Source organism: Sceloporus occidentalis, unplaced genomic scaffold (genome assembly GCF_023333645.1).
Source record: "Sceloporus occidentalis isolate IW3139 unplaced genomic scaffold, rSceOcc1.0.p SCAF_1, whole genome shotgun sequence".
NCBI classification, from domain to species: Eukaryota; Metazoa; Chordata; class Lepidosauria; order Squamata; family Phrynosomatidae; genus Sceloporus; species Sceloporus occidentalis.
In genome coordinates, this window is record NW_028316981.1 from 280,299,540 (window position 1) to 280,316,314 (window position 16,775).

Consider the following 16,775-nt stretch of genomic DNA (forward strand, 5'->3'; position numbering starts at 1 on the left):
GACGAGTGTAACAATGATTCAAAAACTACAAATCCCAGAATCCCACAGCATTGAGCCAGGGCATGACAGAACACGCAACCTCCTGGGATTTGTAGTTCTGAGAGGAAAAACAGCCGGGAGGGAGGCGATGACGTTCGGCCAATTATGAACCACATGGAAAAGAAGGCAAAAACGAGGAAGGTTCCCTCTCGGCCAGGCCAAGGCGCCTCGGGTCCAGCTTCCCAAATGCCAAGCCACTGTCCCCCTCTTTGCCCCTTCTCCCCTTCCAAGGACAGTGGCTCCCTGGGACTCCCTCGCCCGGCTCCCTGGTCCTAAACACTGAAACCGGGTCCGGAGCCGCTCCCTTCTGCGGCACACGAAGCCCCGCCGCCCAGCCTCCGCCGAGGAAGCCTGGCCTGAAGGACTTACTTGAACGACCCTACTGGCGGCCGCCATTTTGCTGCCCATGGTGACGCCCCCGCCCAGGTAAGGCCAACGGGGTTCGTGGGCGGGGCTAGTGTAAGCCACTCCCCCACTCGAAGGGGGCGTGACTTGCTGCATAGCATAACGAGAGCGCTGTGTGTCGCCATTAAGTCCTAGGGTTCGTGGGCGGGGCTAGTGTAAACCACGCCCCCAAAGGGGGGTTGCCGGCCGCCTAGCAACAGCAAGAGCTTGGCCTGAGCTGTGTAGTGCCATTAGGCCCAAGCAAACTGTGCCCTTTAAGAGATTTTGGACTACAGCTCCCAGAAGCCTCAGCCGTGTTGGCCAATAATAAAGGATTCTGGGAGCTGAAGTCCAAAAGCCCTTAAAGAGCAGTTTGGGGACCACTCAAAGCATAGAAAGGTCAGGGAAAACCACGCCCCCATAAAGAGCTTGACCTGAGCTGTGTGCCACGATTAGGCCTTTGGCTTCCTAATCCTGAGGGCTAGTGGGGCCAGGAAAAACCACGCCCCCACAAAGGGGCGTGTCTTGTTGCTTAGCAACAGCAAGAGCTTGGCCTACAATGTGTGCTGCTGCCATTGGGCCCTAGGCTTCTTCTTGAAGAAGTGAGAGCAAGGCGACCAGAGTTCAAAACTATAGCCGTGTTTTAGTCTTTCGAATCAGTCTCTAGAGAGACCTTGTAGCCCCTTTTAGACTCACTGAAAGAAAGAAGTTGGCAGCATGAGCTTTCCTAGACTTAAAATCTACTTCCTTAAATGTGGCCAGAGGTCCTCCTTTTCCACTACATGTCCTATATTTCTATCCAGGAGGAATGTCAAAATGTCCTCCATTTCCAGCAAGGAAAAGAAGTGTCAATTTAGATCAGTGTTTCGAGCCTTTCGGTTGGGTCACGTCCTCCATTTTCATAAATGTCCTACATTTTTTTCGGGGGGTGCCTTCGTCCTACTTTTTGAAGATGGCAAAGAAGTATGCATTGATATCCTTGGGAGAGTTTATATTTTGATCATGTCCTCCGTTTTTCTTGAATGTCCTACATTTCACAATGCCTTTCCAGGGTGACCAGGTGTCCTCCTTTTCCCAGACGTGCCCTACATTTCAGCCTTCTGTCGAGGAGAAATTCCCAAATGTCCTCCATGGCTAAGAAGCATGAATTTACATTGATATATGATGAGGGTTTAGAGCTTTTATTTGGTCATGTCCTCCATTTCACAGTGCCAGGTGACCAGGTGTCATAACCACAGATGAGGACAAAGCACCTCAAAATGTAGGACATTCAAGAAAAATGTGGGGACATTACCAAATAAAAGCTTTAAAAAAACAGTGATATAAAAGTAAACTCACGCTTCTTAGCCATGGAGGACATTTGGGAATTCCTCCTGGACAGCAGGCTGAAATGTAGGACGTGTCCTGGAAACAGGGTGACCTCACAGCAAAGGAGGACAAGGGCACCCCAAAATTCAAGGAAAAATGAAGGACATGACAGAATAAAAAAGCTCAAAACACTGATAATAAATTCACACTTCTTAACCGTGCTCAAAATGGAGGACAGAAGGTTGACATGTCCTGGAAAGGGAGGATGTCTGGTCACCCTGCTCCTGTCATCAACTGCCCAGCACATTTTTTTGCTATAGAAATGATGCAGTTTGACATCACTTTAACTGCCACGGTTCTATCTTACAAAATTTTAGGATTTGTAGTTTTGCCAGGCAGCTGCACTCTGGCAAAGGAGGCCAATGACCTTGTAAAACTACAAATCCCAGGATCCCTTACAACACCCAAAGTGGTATCAAACTGCATTAATATCTACAGTGCAGATGCACCCTACACTAGAGCCGTACGGATTCCTTGGCTGAATCTCTCCATGGGCAGAATTATGCCTGGCTAGCAACAGCCAATCAGGAGTCAGCTGGCAACAGCCAATCAGGAGTCAGTAAAATGTTGGCTGGTAAGAGGAGAATTCCATTAGTGACAGTTGGGGTTTGTTTCCAGACAGTTAGGATCTGGTTGTGTGAAAGTCCAGAGGTTAGGGACTGTGAGAGCTGACGTTTGGAAGGGAACGGCTTAGCTCTATGGCAGAGTCTGATAGGGTCCTAGGGAGCAAGTTCAGGACTCGGTTCTAATATTGCCAATTAGTTTCCGGGCAAAGTACAAGGTGTTGGTGATTACTTCAAAGCCCTACATGGCTTGGGCCCAGAATACTTAAGGGATTGCCTTCTTTCGTACTGTCTGTCCCACACTCTAAGGTCCTAGAAGGGGAAGAATCTACTTCAGCCAATAAAATCTAGGCTAACTTCAGTCACCTAGAGAGCCTTTTCCATTGCTGCTCCGAAGCTATGGAATGACCTGCCGAAGGAGCCTTTAAGAAGGCTCTTAGGACAGATCTCTTCTGGCAGGCCTTCCCTACCTAGTTCCTCTCCCCGTTTACTGTGACCTATGTCACTCTGTGCACCAATTCTTCTTAAATTAATGAAAAGAATTAAATTAAAATTAATGAAATTATATTCTTTCCTCAAGAAGAGCCCTCCCTCTGCCCCAGCTGTTATCATCAGACCTAGGAGGGAGTGAAAAAGACAGGCCCAATTTCCATCAGGCCTAACTATGAATTTTAGTGTAACTCACGTCGCTCTGTTTTATTTTACTGTATTTTATTTATTTTATTTTATTCTCTTTATTTTTATTGTTGTAACCCGTCCGGATTCCTTGTGATTGGGCAGGCTATAAATAATAATAATAATAATCATTATTATCGCACTCCAAGTGAGGCAGTTGCTGATCTGATATCCTGAGGGATATAGGTTAGCCTGAGAAATAAGAAATAATACAGAAATAAATAAAGAATGATAAATGAATACAGAAATAAGGTCAGAAGGACGGTGCGAGGGTCCTAAGTGAGAGTAACTGAAATTCGAGAGAGAGAGAGAGAGAAGTTACAAAGTGTAATTAAGGTCCAAAACACACTGCAGAAACAATCCATCTTGAGGCTACTTTGACAGCCCTGGCTCAATTTTAGGAAATCCTGGGAACTGTAGTTTCATGAGATGTTTAGCTTTCTCTGTCAGAGCACTCTGGCGCCTCAACAAACTACAATTCCCAAGATTCCCTAGCACGGCAGTTAAAGCAGTCTCCCATTGGATTATTTCTGCAGTGCATTTTGGACCTAAGTTCAGCAAAGTGAAACGATAACAAGTGAATGTACCAACTGAACAAGTGAAACACTGTTAAACTGTTTTTCAAATAAAGTTTTATGGTTAATTACTTACAAGCCTGTCTGGATTTGAAATAAGTAAGCACATTATTCAGTACCATCCGAAAGTGAATTCTAAAAAGGGAAAAATAAGCAGTTTGGGTGGTTCTCGCTACACACGGTATTCAGAGCACTCTTCTCCAGTGCATTTCAAATGAGTTGATTTTCTTCCTAGCAGCTTTCTTTACTGTCCCGCTTTCACACCCATACAGAGAAATGGGAAATACAATGGCTTGGACAATCCTGATATATTAGTGACATATCTTTGCCTTTCATGATCTTAATTCCTTCATTGCTGCTCTTCCCGCTCCTAGTCTTCTGATTTCTTGGCTTCAGTCTCCATTCTGATTAATGACTGAGCCAAGGCATGGAGAATCTTGGAACTAGTTTCAAAAGACACCCATCTCAATTACCACAAATCTGCTCCAGAAGATTGGGTTTGGGGGTGGGTGGGATGCTTATTTTACTGCCCTGATCAGTCAGCCGGTGAAAGTGGCTCTAAAATAAAAGGGGGACAGGTAGGGAAGAGGAACTTATTCCAGTCCACACTGCTCTCCCTGTTCCTCTATACCGCCAGCCTTCTGGTGGCATGTGTAATGCATTACTATCAACAGAAAAAAAGATTTCTGTGCTTTTCTAAAATCTGTGCCTATTAGGTTCATGAAAGCATCGGTTTTCTCTGAAATCATGCAGCTTTAAAAAAATACACCAAAAACTCTGTACCTGAATCCTGAACATAAGACGGTTCAAAGCTATGGAATTAGTCACTTCCAAGAGTGGACTTTCTCCATTGCAGTAAATGTTTAATCATACCTTGCAGTGAGGCTTGCTTTTGAGTGAGGAAAATGATCCTGGTGAATATGATATACTTGTGAGTGGGCATACAGAGCATATTGCTCTGGCTACTGTGGCTTACTTTTAGCTAAATGTGCACAGAACAATTTTATGTTGATCAAAAACTAGCAGAGGTGGTATGGGAGAACTACAAAGATAATATTTTGTAAAAGCACTGAAGTATTTTACAATTACTGTATAGACAAAGGCATCTGACTGCAGTTCAAAGGTGCTACAAGATCCTTTTGCATACTAACATGGCTATGTCTTTGAACTCTTTCAATTCAAAGAATAGTCATTGTAGTGGAATGGTTGCAACAGGGGCATTTTGATTTCAATTTTTAAAAATTATTATTTTTTACTTGGTTCTAATTCTTCTCCTCTGTGAGTTATTCTTGGCAGGCATGATCTTGTTGATCTAATGGTCACGCTAAAATCTTTGATGGTTGTTATTACAGGATGGGAATTGTGTAGCCTTCCAGAGACTGATAGACTGCAACTTCCATCAGCCCTAGGCAGCATAGCCAGTAGTGAGGAATGCTGGGTGCTGCTGTTGGATGGGCAACACAATTGTCAATTGTTATATGACAATTGTCATTTAACAGAGAAGGGGGCAAAACTGTGCTGTCAGGAAGGGATCCCTGAACTTTTGAATTTTCCACTACACAAGTAGCAAAGGCTGGGAGGGAATAATATCCCTGTTATTCTCCTGCTCCAGAGAGTAGGACATGGAGCAATGGCTTCAACCTACAGGAAAAAAGATTCCACCTAAACAAACAAGTGTGCTACTAGTCACACAGAATTCACCCTGATTTTCTATCTAATCTTTCCTACCCAAACCTGTTTTCCTATTTATCCTTTCTTCTCCACAAACTGTATGAAATCTCCACTAGATAACAATTCTTGCACCTTTGGTTTACCACTCCATTTCTGGTTTTTGGACAGAATGTAAAACAGTAGTAGTATTATGTCATCCCTCTCTAATCTTTTAAACTGCTTTTCAAATAAGCACTGCCCTGTTAAGTAGTAATAATAATAATAATAATAATAATAATAATTTTTATTTGTATTTTCCTGCCTCTCCCTGCAGATCGAGGCCAAAGCAACTTAAATGTAGACACAACAGAGATAAAAACCATTCCATTTATAATGCATTCTGACCTCCATTTTGAGGAGTCTTCAATTATTCAAATTTCTGTTTTGTTGAATTTCCTCTAAAAGCAATTTGAGAATAGTTCTGATTTTTTTCTCTATGTGGGCCCTATGAATACTGTACATGAGCTCTATTCTAACTAGATTAAATGATCAAAATATTACCCCTGGTTCCCTTTTTTATTTTGGTTAATGTGCTCATTTGAGGCTAATGCTACCAGAGTGAGAGTAGCTTGTCCGTAACAGTTGGTTCAGTAGAACTAGAGACTTATTTGTATTTAGCAATTATGTAGGCTGGATTTCACCAATTAGCTATATTCCTGAAGAGTTTATTTCCTTGACTTTGAGAAGGACATTGATGATATTTTCAGAAATGTGTCTCAAACACATTTGTTAAATCTGGGCAATATTTTAAAATGCAGAAAGAGAGCTGTGTATATATAATTTAAGGCAACAAGAGAAACTAGCCACAAATAACCATAACTAGGCAGTTTAGCAAAGATGAACTCTACAAGCATATAGATAAATGATGAAATAGTTGCTCCTTGCATTTATTGCTATCTTCTCACTAGGAAATGAGAAAACCCCCCAATAAACAGTTTATTTTTTTTAATCCCCAGCCAATAGGAATAACTTGTCAAATACTCTTCATTAACAGATCCTTGGTTACATTCTCTCACACATATTGCCACTGAATTAACAAACATGTTTTATAGCAGGAAATTCCTTTCTAAGTCCATATGTACAACATTTCAATGCATCCTTACATATATCCTACTGTGAGAGAATACCCCATTTATTGAAACACTATATCAAATTACTTATTGTCCTCTAGACTGGAAAACAACAGAAAATGCAATAAATGATGTTTCAGAACCCAGCCACATTTTTCTCAAGTTGCAGAACAACTGCTTTCAAATCAGGATCTTCTGCCCAGTTGACTCCACTTCCAGTAATGAGATTCTGAAATAAAAAATGTTTGATTTACTTTTATAAAAGGTTCTAGGAAGCCCTCCTCAGGATTTTGTTTTAACGTGTAGATAACTATAACGATGATTCAAAGCAGGGAAAACAGGTTCCATGCTGTTTTTGTAGGTGACATGTATCCAGTCAGTATTTGATAGTAATAGCAACATTGTATATTTTTGGATAACTCGTTTTGCAGTTTCAGAAATACGAAGGAACAAAATTATGGTTCAAGTGTAGAAACACAGACTATTAGTATGAGAATTATGCAAGTTATATACTTCATAATTTTCTACTTATGAACCATAATGTGAAAGTACAGTATTTAATCTCTGAATGAAGATCACATGAAATCACACAGTAATTAAATATTCCGTCAGTAAAGTTTCAATTTATTTCCTTCACAGCTAGTACAAATTAGCTCATTTTGATCAGCATGAGTTTTGTCTACTTCCTTAAATGCACTGTACCTGAAAGATGTTTTGAATCAATGTAGTCATTTGAATTTCCTTTTGCAGATTTCTACGGACCTTCTTCAACATTTCGCCTACTTCCATATTTTCCAGCTCCTCTTTTCTTTTTCTCTTTATATCCTGTATTTGTGCCAACTTGCATTCTCCAGCTCGCTTTAATGCTATTTAATGGGGGGGAGGGGGAGGGGGAGGGGTGGAAGAAATATATAACTATGAATGGTATGGTTCCCAACACATATTGCAGGAATATGCTTTCTATACTAACACCTCAGTTTTCAAAGTAAAAAAAGCTTCAACTTAAAAATGAAAATCACAATATTAAAATTAGTTTGTATTCAATTAGTCCCTGCACCCTTTAGGAAGCAGGGAACATCATAATAGGAATAGGACAATTTTCATTCCCCTCTGTAGTCTACCATATGTGCTGAAAATAGTAATAAATGAAACCCTGGCTTTAGCCTGAGATCTTCATTATCTGGAGATAAGCAAGTCATATAAAAGCTGGCTGACCTTGTTCCCACAGGATCTTTGATTCTCATATCCCTGCCTCCATCCGCTGTGTTTTAACATACAGATGAGAAAGGGGAGCTACCTCTGATTTATATCTGTAAGTACTGCTCTCTGGTCTATAAGTGTCTCTTGATTAAAGTGAAAAATTCTGATATAAACAAGCCAAAAGGTTGAAGTGCAACTCTGAGCAAATGGTAACAAATGCTGGAAGCTGATGTTCAACAGCATCTCAAAGGCCACACAATTTTCACTTGTGACCAAAGAGAGTACAGTGGACCCTTGTTATACGCTGGGGTTTGGTTCCAAGATCCTCCGTGTATAACAAAATCCGTGTATGCTCAAGTCCCATTAAATATAATGACATAGCAAAATGGTGTCCCTTATAAAAAATGGAAAATCAAGGTAAATTTATACTTTTTTGGAACATTTTCAAACCGTGGATGCTTGAATCCGTGTATAAAAAATCCGTGTATAAGAAGGGCCGACTGTATGATCATTTTCAGCAATTGGTTATAGGTCTCTTATGATTTGGAATAAAACTTTAGTTGACAACTGTAAGCGATTACTGAAGGGTCTCTTTTTGTTATGCTAAGTACTTTGTTGGAGCAGTCTTACTAAAAGTATTGATCTGGATTTTAAAATTTGGTATGTTCCACATTTTGTTTCACATTAAGGAAAGTTTATCTTAAATCAACCAGTTGCTCCTCACAGTCAGGTGGATCTTTACAGAGAAGGTTCTAGCCCATGGCTTGACTATGTAAAAAGACCTTTTTGTATGGTCAGGATGGTAACTGCTAGCAAGAAGTGGCACCACACACATAATTTAAATGCAATAAAAGCAGAATGGAATACAGTCCACTGAAACCTATGACGTTTCTCACTTCGCATATGCTGGTTTCTGCAGACTCATGAACTCAGAGATGACTCTCTCTGCTTGTCTCTTGCTCACTAATTTGGGAGCAGTTTACCTTCTATAGAAAGTTCTATTTTATTGCTACTATTCTTATCCTCTTCATTTGTATTAGCCACCACACTGACCATCCATAAAAATGTATGGCAAGTGTACCCATCATGAGATCAGTCATGGCAAATGCAAACACATTAATGTTTTCAACATAACCATTTTCATGGCATAAAATACTTTGGATGTTACTATTTTTCAACAAATACATATTCAAGTGATCTATCACATTTATTACAAAAGTATAGAAGCTAACACAACACAAGGAGCCCTGGTGGCGCAGTGGTTAAATGCCTGTACTGCAGCCATTCACTCAAAACCACAAAGCTGTGAGTTCAAGACCAGCAAAAGGGCCCAAGCTCAACTCAGGCTTGCATCCTTCCGAGGTCGCTAAAATGAGTACCCAGACTGTTGGGGGCAAATTAGCTTACTTGCTAATTAGCTTACTTGCTGTTCACCGCTATGATCTTTGGAATAGCGGTATATAAAAAACAACAAAACAAAACAAAACAAAACAAAACAAACAATGCTATGTTAACTGCAATTGCACTATTTAAACTTACCTAATCTGCTCTGCTTAACCTCATTCAGTTTTTCTTCCAGTTCACGTGACTGCTACATAAACAAGTACCATAGTTCATTAATATATTTTACAGAAATATACACATATTATATTTTAATAAGACTCTGAAAATTAACTTTTTAAAATATAAAGCTATACTGTTTACTTTTGGTTTCAGATATCCCTCTATAAGTAATAAACCTTAACATTTTAATAAAAACGAGACTTACCTGATGTGATTTAAGTATTGCAGTACTAAGCATAATGGTGTGCTTCATGGTATCCCAGATAAACCTGTTGGGGTTGTAAAGGGAATGTATTTGTTCCCAGACCTCTGAAATATGAACACTGGCCTGCCTAGTGATATGTTTGTTTTCAGCGATGGAAGCAGACGAATCCTACCCTCTGAGATGATGCTTTGGTTATGGAGAGGGTGGGGTTATCCACCAGTTAAACATTATATAGTTTCTCTGTTTGCCTGTTCGCTGTTATATATGCAGTAGTGTTAAGTTGATTCTTCAGCTTCTGCTATAACAATGACTGGAGACACAGGAGGCATTCCCTCCAGTGACGTCTCCTTCAAGTCTCTAATCCCTGCCTATTGGAGCGAGAGGAGGGCACTAACCCAGTCGAGGATACCTCCCCACCATCGTTGGAAAATAATTAAATTTTACATACATATAAACCTTTTTAAAAACCAAATAGAGCTTATTTTTAGGAAGAGGAACATTGGGCTGGAATGAAGTAGAGAAGCAACATTAGAAACTACTTAGTCCTTTGTTGCTGTTGTGTGTCTTCATTTCTGACTTCATAGTAACCCTATCATGGGGTTTCCTTGGCAGGATTCTTCAGAAGGGGTTTGCCATTGCCATCCTCTGAGACTGAGAGAGTATGACTTGCCCAGGGTCACCCAGTGAATTTCATGGCCAAGCCAGGACAGCAGCAGACAGGTCTAGCCAGTGGCTGCTGGAGTTCCAGCAGCAAATTCTAACGTAAGAGTTGTGTTGGGGAAAAGTTTAGGACATATGGCATAGTTCTGCTTTTTCATACTTCCATTTCAACTATACAGGCCTCTTTATAGTGTTATAAAGACTAGAAACTCAACCCCATGATTCCCAGTTACATGACTCACATATATTTCTGATCACATATGGTATTTGTAAACCCACATTAATTAAAAGGTAAGCAAAATCTATTGTCAGTTATATATAAACTGCTTTTAAAGAACTCATTGCTCTGGAATTTCAAACCTCCTTACTTAGAGTCTTCATCCTCATTCTTCAGTTTGTTCCTGAGGGCATCAGCTACTTGGATTCTAAATAATACACAGAAATGACAGGAAAGATCTGAGATGTATAAGAACCGGATACAAAGTATTATTATTTCATAAATATTTTCATACACTAATCAACATAAACTAGTGGTTGAACACCATCACAAAGAAATATGTGTAAGAGTGTTTCAGACTAAAATCTAATGTACAGAACTTCATGCTTGTATGTCTGAGCAAATTCCAGTACTCCCCCTAATAGGTGCCATATTGTGCTTCAATGTACTGAATATACTTTTGAAAATACTTTGTTAACTGCCTTGGAACATAAGTTTATATTAAACATTGTTGTTGTGTGCTGTCAAGTTGGCTTTGATTTATGGCGACCCTATGAATGACAGATCTTAAAGAATCCCAGTCATCAACAGCCGTGCTTAGGTCTTGCAAGCTCAGGGCTGTGGCTGTCTTCATTGAGTCAATCTCTCTGTAATGTGGACTTCCTTTTTTCTTACTGCCTTTCACTTTATGAAGCATCTCTTCCAGCAAGTCATGTTATAACATGACATGTTGAAAGTATAGTAGGCTCAGTTTAGTCATTTTGGCATCTAGAGAGAGTTTAGGCCCTAGATCCACTGATTTGCCTTTTTGACAAATATTGATTATGCAGGATATAAATTATGTAAATGAACAAATTAAAGCAAAACATAGTTTTTACCTTTGTAATGCTAAGGTTTTGTTTTGGTAAGATATCTTCACGTCGTCCAGTTCTCTTTCCAAGTCTTCTATGGAACTAAGGACAGCATCAAGAGATCAACTACAACAAAATAAACCTCAAAACATTTCAGAAGATACTCTTATATCTTGAGAAACAAATACATTTCCTTAGTTACAATTTTACAGAGGATACATATTACTCTTCTTGGAGATTTGACTATTTTTTCAAGTTGCTCTGGAAACTAAAATGTAAAAGATTAAGTAAAATTACATATTTTTCATATCAATACACCTGTTCAGAAATCATTTCCCCCCCTTCAATCCAGCTTCTCTATTAACAGTATTGTGTGTGTCTTTCTATGTGTGTAGGGGGGATATTTAGACCACACAGCTTGTTCTGGCACACTTACCATTCTGATCTTATTTTAAAAATGAAGCATAATATTTAGGCTTCTCCAGCCATGAAAATAGGGCTGAAGGTGTGTGTGGGCATTATTAGACAGAGGACATAAGCAGAATGCCCAGAAATGGCATATTAATAACATGGATAGGTTTTGGAGGGATTTTTGTTTTGGTTCTTAACAATTAGAATGTTTATTTTATATCCCACCTTTCTCTTGATGTGGGGCCAAAGGCAGTTCAAAACATACTGTATTTACTCATGTATAAGTTAAAAAAAATTGCAAAAATATTGACCCAAAAACCTGGGCTCCATGGATCAATATGGTAATAGGATTGCCCCTCAAGCCTCTTTCCCAGCCCGGATGTCTCCAGAAAGGGACAGCTGAGCTGACGAATGACTTGGGTGTGTGTGTGTGCAAATGCTTGCCCTCCCTCCTGGTCCCCAATCCAGGTGTCCTTCGAAGGGATAGCCAAGCTGAGAAGCTTGGGAAGCAAACGCTTGCCCTGCCTGCTTGCCCCCAGCCTGGCTGGGGAGAGGTTTGGGAAGCAAATGCTTGCCCTCCCTCCTCCTCCTGAGCTGGACTGTCTCCCAAAGGGACAACCGGGTTAAAGAGAAGGAGGAACGGTACTGAGACCACAAGTTTTACCCTTGACTTATAGATGGGTCATATCAAAATTCCTAATTTTGCCCCCAAAAGCTGCCCTCAACATATACACACATTGAATTATAGCTGAGTATATACGATAGATTAAAAGACAATACAAAACTTGTGTATGCTCAAGTCCTATTAAATATAATTACATAGCAAAATGGTGTCCTTTATAAAAAATGGAAAATCAAGGTTTGATATTTGAAATTTATACTTTTTTTTGGGAACATTTTCAAACTGCGGATGCGTGAATCCATGTATAAAAAATCCGTGTATAAGAAGGGCCGACTGTACAGCAAGAAAAACAATGACTATGTGTAGACTGACACCCCCCACGCCATCGGGGAGAGAGGCCAGAGGACTCGCCTGCGCCTGTTTGGGGCGCCCCCACTGCCGCTGCTGCTAGCGCGGCTGGAAGAACTGTGGCTTGTGCCCTGATACCATCTGGGCAATCTGGAGTCTTTTGTTTTTGTGGTAACTCTGGGGGTTGGAGGGCTAATTGCTGTTTGGATACTGTTATTGCTGTTATTGTTGTTATGTAATATTGGCTGTTTTGTGATATGCACTGAGAATTATATTGTTGCCTTTGTATTGAGATGTATTGCCATTGATGTTATGATGTTGTGATGTTTTTGAGATATGCTGTATTATGTTATTGTTTGCAAACTGTTGTAAACCGCTTTGATTTATTCATTTTAGAAAAGCGGTATACAAATAAATCTTATTATTATTATTATTATTATAAAAGAGTGAATGCAGATTGATATTTGCATACATGGCAAGCAAACCACAGAAAAAACATTTTATAAGTTCTTAGAATTTATTTACTTTTTGAAATAAAGGTTTAAACACTAAAGACTGATGCTTTAGAAATAAATAAATGGAAAACAAAGCAAATAATTTGGATGACTCTCAGCTCGTTCCGTAAGGAGAAATGAACCAGAACTTCTACATTGAAAAATGTACAAATTACTGCAATGCTTCATGCCAGTCTGTCCTCCAAGCAATGCAACAGCCTCATAGAAAAGTACAAGATCAATTTATTCATTTCCTGGATTTGTAGGAAATAATCAAACAGGAATATATCCTAGTGCTATGTATCTTGTCAAGTTTTTCAAAACATACCACTCCATTATCTTTTCATCTATAACTTGATCTGGAATGCTTTCTTCATCTGTCAAACAAACAAACAAACAAAACAAGACCATAAATGTTAAAAGGCTCAAAAAACCCCTCTATCCCAAGACAATCATGCTGTTTACATAGAATATATGTTCTTACACTGCGGAACACCATTTTCACATTACTCAGGTAGAGTAATGATGTTTTATTACCAGAACAAGGAAACTAATATTACATAACATCATCTACTGGAAGCTTTAACTTTGTTTACTTTAGCAATAAAGACGTAGAAGTTTGCAATAGTTGTATAAGGCAGCCATTCACTTACTTGCATTAACTGCCGTATTGTATTCCATAAGATGTTGCTTTATCTGTTCCCTTATGCTACAATTTAAAACAAAACAGAATTGGAAATCATTGATAGGAAGGGCTGCGTAACAGTTGACAGCAAATCCATATTTAAGCCATAACAGTTTATTACAAGTCTTAAAGACGACAGCTGTATGAGGAGTGGATGGTTTTAACATGGAGTGCTAAATATTCTACATTTGATATGTCTCTTTATTTACTAGTTTGTTATATTTATATTCCAGCTGCTCTTAGCAGAATTTGTTCAGAGCGGGCTTGCCCTTGCCTTCCTCTGCAGCTGAGAGAGTGTGACCTGCCCAAAGCCACCTCTGGGTTTCCATGAGGGCCGAGCGGGGATTCGAACCCTGGCCTCCCCATTTCTAATCTAATACTGAAACCAGGTCTTAAATTGAACTCCCAGAACATTTACACCACACTTTGTTAACGTTTGTGAATGGTTTTGTTGTTGTAGCATGTGTTCTCAACTCTGGAACCCTGAGGAGACAGACCTTTTGCCTTGTGCCTCTCGTTCTCATGCTCCTCTCCAATGATGATGATGATGCTTTATTTATATAGCGCTGTAGATTGACTCAAGTGTGCCTCCTGCCCATGTCTGCTTCTTCTCTCGATTATTCTGCCCAATTAACTGGTGTCGACTTAAGGCAAACCTGCGAACTAGGAGCCTCCGTCAGACTCTGTTGCCAAAAGCCCTGCGCAGGTGTCACAAAGCCAGGGCTCTACAGCTCATGCAACCCTCCTCCTGTCCCTGGGGCTCCCCCTCAAGCGACTGACCGAAGCAGGCCGAGCAGGCCCAGGGTCCTCTCCCCTTCCTGGCCCAGGAGCCTCCGGGCCCCTTCGCCTCCGTCCCTTTCCTCCTCCCCTTCTCCTTCTTCTTCTTCTTCTTCTTCCTCGGAGGGAGCAGCCAACCCGCCTCTTGTTCCCCGGCTTCCCTCGCTGCCTTCCATCCCAGCTGGCTCCCAGGACACACACAGGCTCCGCTTCGCTTTCAAACGTCCCGCCGCCGTCGCCAGATCGGGGCTCGATTGCTCCCGCCTGAGCCCCACTTCCGCCCCTCGCTCCGAAAAGGGAGCATAAACAGCCTTATTTTCGCAGAACGGTGCTCGATTGCTCATGCCTGAGCTCGACTTCCGCCCCTCCAAAAAGGGAGTCTCGCCTCTCCGAAAAGAGAACAGTAATGGCCCTCTCCTCGCAAGCAACGATCGATTGTTTCTGCCTGAGCTCTGCTTCCTCTCCTCACTGAGGCATCAGCCCACTATTAGAACGGCGATCAATTATTCCTGTCTGAGCTCTGCTTCGAAAAGGAGAGGGGAGGGGGGCGAGCGAGATCAGCCTTAGCCACGCCCCCTCCGCCCAATGGAACGCCCCCCAGGCGGACTGCCCAATAGGGTCGGCGCGCGGGTTTGAAAACTCGACAGGCGAAGAGAGCGTTGGCTAGAGGGGCCTCCATTGAGGGCCTCAGGAGAGGAGAAGCGCCTCTCGACAGTTATTGCCAAGAGGAAAGTGGGTCGAAAGTTGGAAAGCACACAACAACACAACACAGGGCCAAAACGCACTGCAGAAACAATCCAGTTTGAGGACGCTTTAACTGGCTCACTGCTAGGGAATCTGGGAACTGAAGGAAATGTCTCACACAAAACTACAGTTCCCAGAAGTCCCCAGCATTGGGCCAGCAGAAATAAGCCAGTTCGACACTGCTTAACTGCCCTGGCTCATTTAGCCTTAGCTCTGGTGCCACAACAAACTACAGTTCCCAGGATTCCCTAGCACTGAGCCAGGGCAGTTAAAGGGTTTATTATTGCAGTCTCTTTTGGCCCTATGTAGCCCTCCTGGTGCCAGTAGGGCTGAAACAAAGCAGTTTGACACCATTTTACCATCCGTCTAGAGCTCCCTGATCTCTCACAAACCCACAGGGGCCCACTTTCAGCCCTGGTTGCCATTGTTGTGCCTCTTTAAACCATTCCTGACTCATGGGCCACACAGCACAGCTTCCTGGGCCAGATTCCTTCAGAGGTTTTCCACTGCCGTCCTCTGAGTCTTGCCCAGGGCCACCCAGGAATCCAAGGCCCAGTGGCCTCCAGTGTCCCAGTCCAACACACCCAGACCTGTTTCAAACCCTTTTAATTAATGCCTACAAAACATCACTTTTAAAAGTAATTTCTAACTTTTTATTATTAGATTTTTAGCTGCACTTTTGTTTTGATCTGTTTTGTAAACTGCCTCAGTTTCCCCAGCATAAAACAACATGGAGAGAGATCTTGCAGGCACCTTTGAGACTCACTGAAGGAAGAAACTGGCCTTTAGCTTAGGCTTTAGTCTCAAAGGGGCTACAAGATCTCTCCACGTACTGACTCTACAGATTAACATGACTATGTCTTTTGAATGCTGGCGTAAAATAAGTAAGGCATCTCACGAAATTGGTCAGGAGGCAAGAGACAGTGTGACTTGCCCAGGAGCTTTCATAGACCTGAGCCCACTTCCCCAGAGGCATGTTTTGGAGTGGAAAATCCAGATACGGACCTATATAAGCCATTTGCATGTGAGGATGTCAATCCAAATTCAAAACCTTGTGGGTGTGGAAACAAGGAGACAGCAAGTTTTGTTGTAATGATGGTCCCTAGGTGACAAGGGCAACAAGAAAGGAATATTGTTGTTGTGCTCCTTCAAATCATTTTAATAACTATCTGTTTTAATATTGTAATAATTTAGTTCCTTTTTAATGTACATACTATTTATTTTTTAATTTTTAAAATGTTTTTATTGTACCATTTTTAATGCTGTGAAGCTTCTGAGTCCCAATCCTGGGGAAAGAGCAGGATACAAATAAATATAAAGCATAATAATAACCACTATACCACGCTGGCTTTCAGGAAGCAACCATATGAATATTGTGGGAAACAGAGGGACGTGATGAATGGGTTCAAGGGTGCCCTTTGTCAGGATCAGAGGACTCAGTTCCCAACAACCAAGACAGCATTGTCGTCTAGTAGAAACTAGAGATTTATCCTGGCCATCAAGACAGAAAGGTCCATGTCCTGGGTTCAGTGTCAGAACTGAGTAAGTTTCCCCTTGGGCCATCACAAATACATTGCCATCTTCCAACCCCGATCACTCCCCTTCGATCCAGAT

The 16,775-nt window shown here is 41.3% G+C and overlaps 2 protein-coding genes across 2 annotated transcripts in view; both read right to left on the reverse strand.

The window, feature by feature from the left end:
* LOC149323971 (cyclin-dependent kinase 7) overlaps nucleotides 1-549 on the reverse strand; it is a 34,311-nt gene extending 33,762 nt beyond the window's left edge. Inside the window, exon 1 of the mRNA XM_089494836.1 lies at nucleotides 409-549. Coding sequence (XP_089350962.1) covers nucleotides 409-540 — 132 coding nt within the window. The 5' untranslated portion in view covers nucleotides 541-549. The remainder of the gene's footprint in view (nucleotides 1-408) is intronic.
* Nucleotides 550-5,537: 4,988 nt separating this feature from the next.
* LOC149323972 (centromere protein H-like) lies at nucleotides 5,538-14,933 on the reverse strand. Its single transcript, XM_089494846.1, has 9 exons — nucleotides 14,421-14,933; nucleotides 13,609-13,664; nucleotides 13,284-13,332; nucleotides 11,108-11,182; nucleotides 10,381-10,437; nucleotides 9,353-9,416; nucleotides 9,124-9,175; nucleotides 7,087-7,250; nucleotides 5,538-6,613 (listed from the first exon to the last, which is right to left on the reverse strand). The coding sequence occupies exons 1-9, from the start codon at nucleotides 14,759-14,761 to the stop codon at nucleotides 6,521-6,523; spliced, it is 951 nt and encodes a 316-aa protein (XP_089350972.1). The 5' UTR covers nucleotides 14,762-14,933; the 3' UTR covers nucleotides 5,538-6,520.
* Between the last annotated feature and the right edge of the window lie 1,842 nt (nucleotides 14,934-16,775).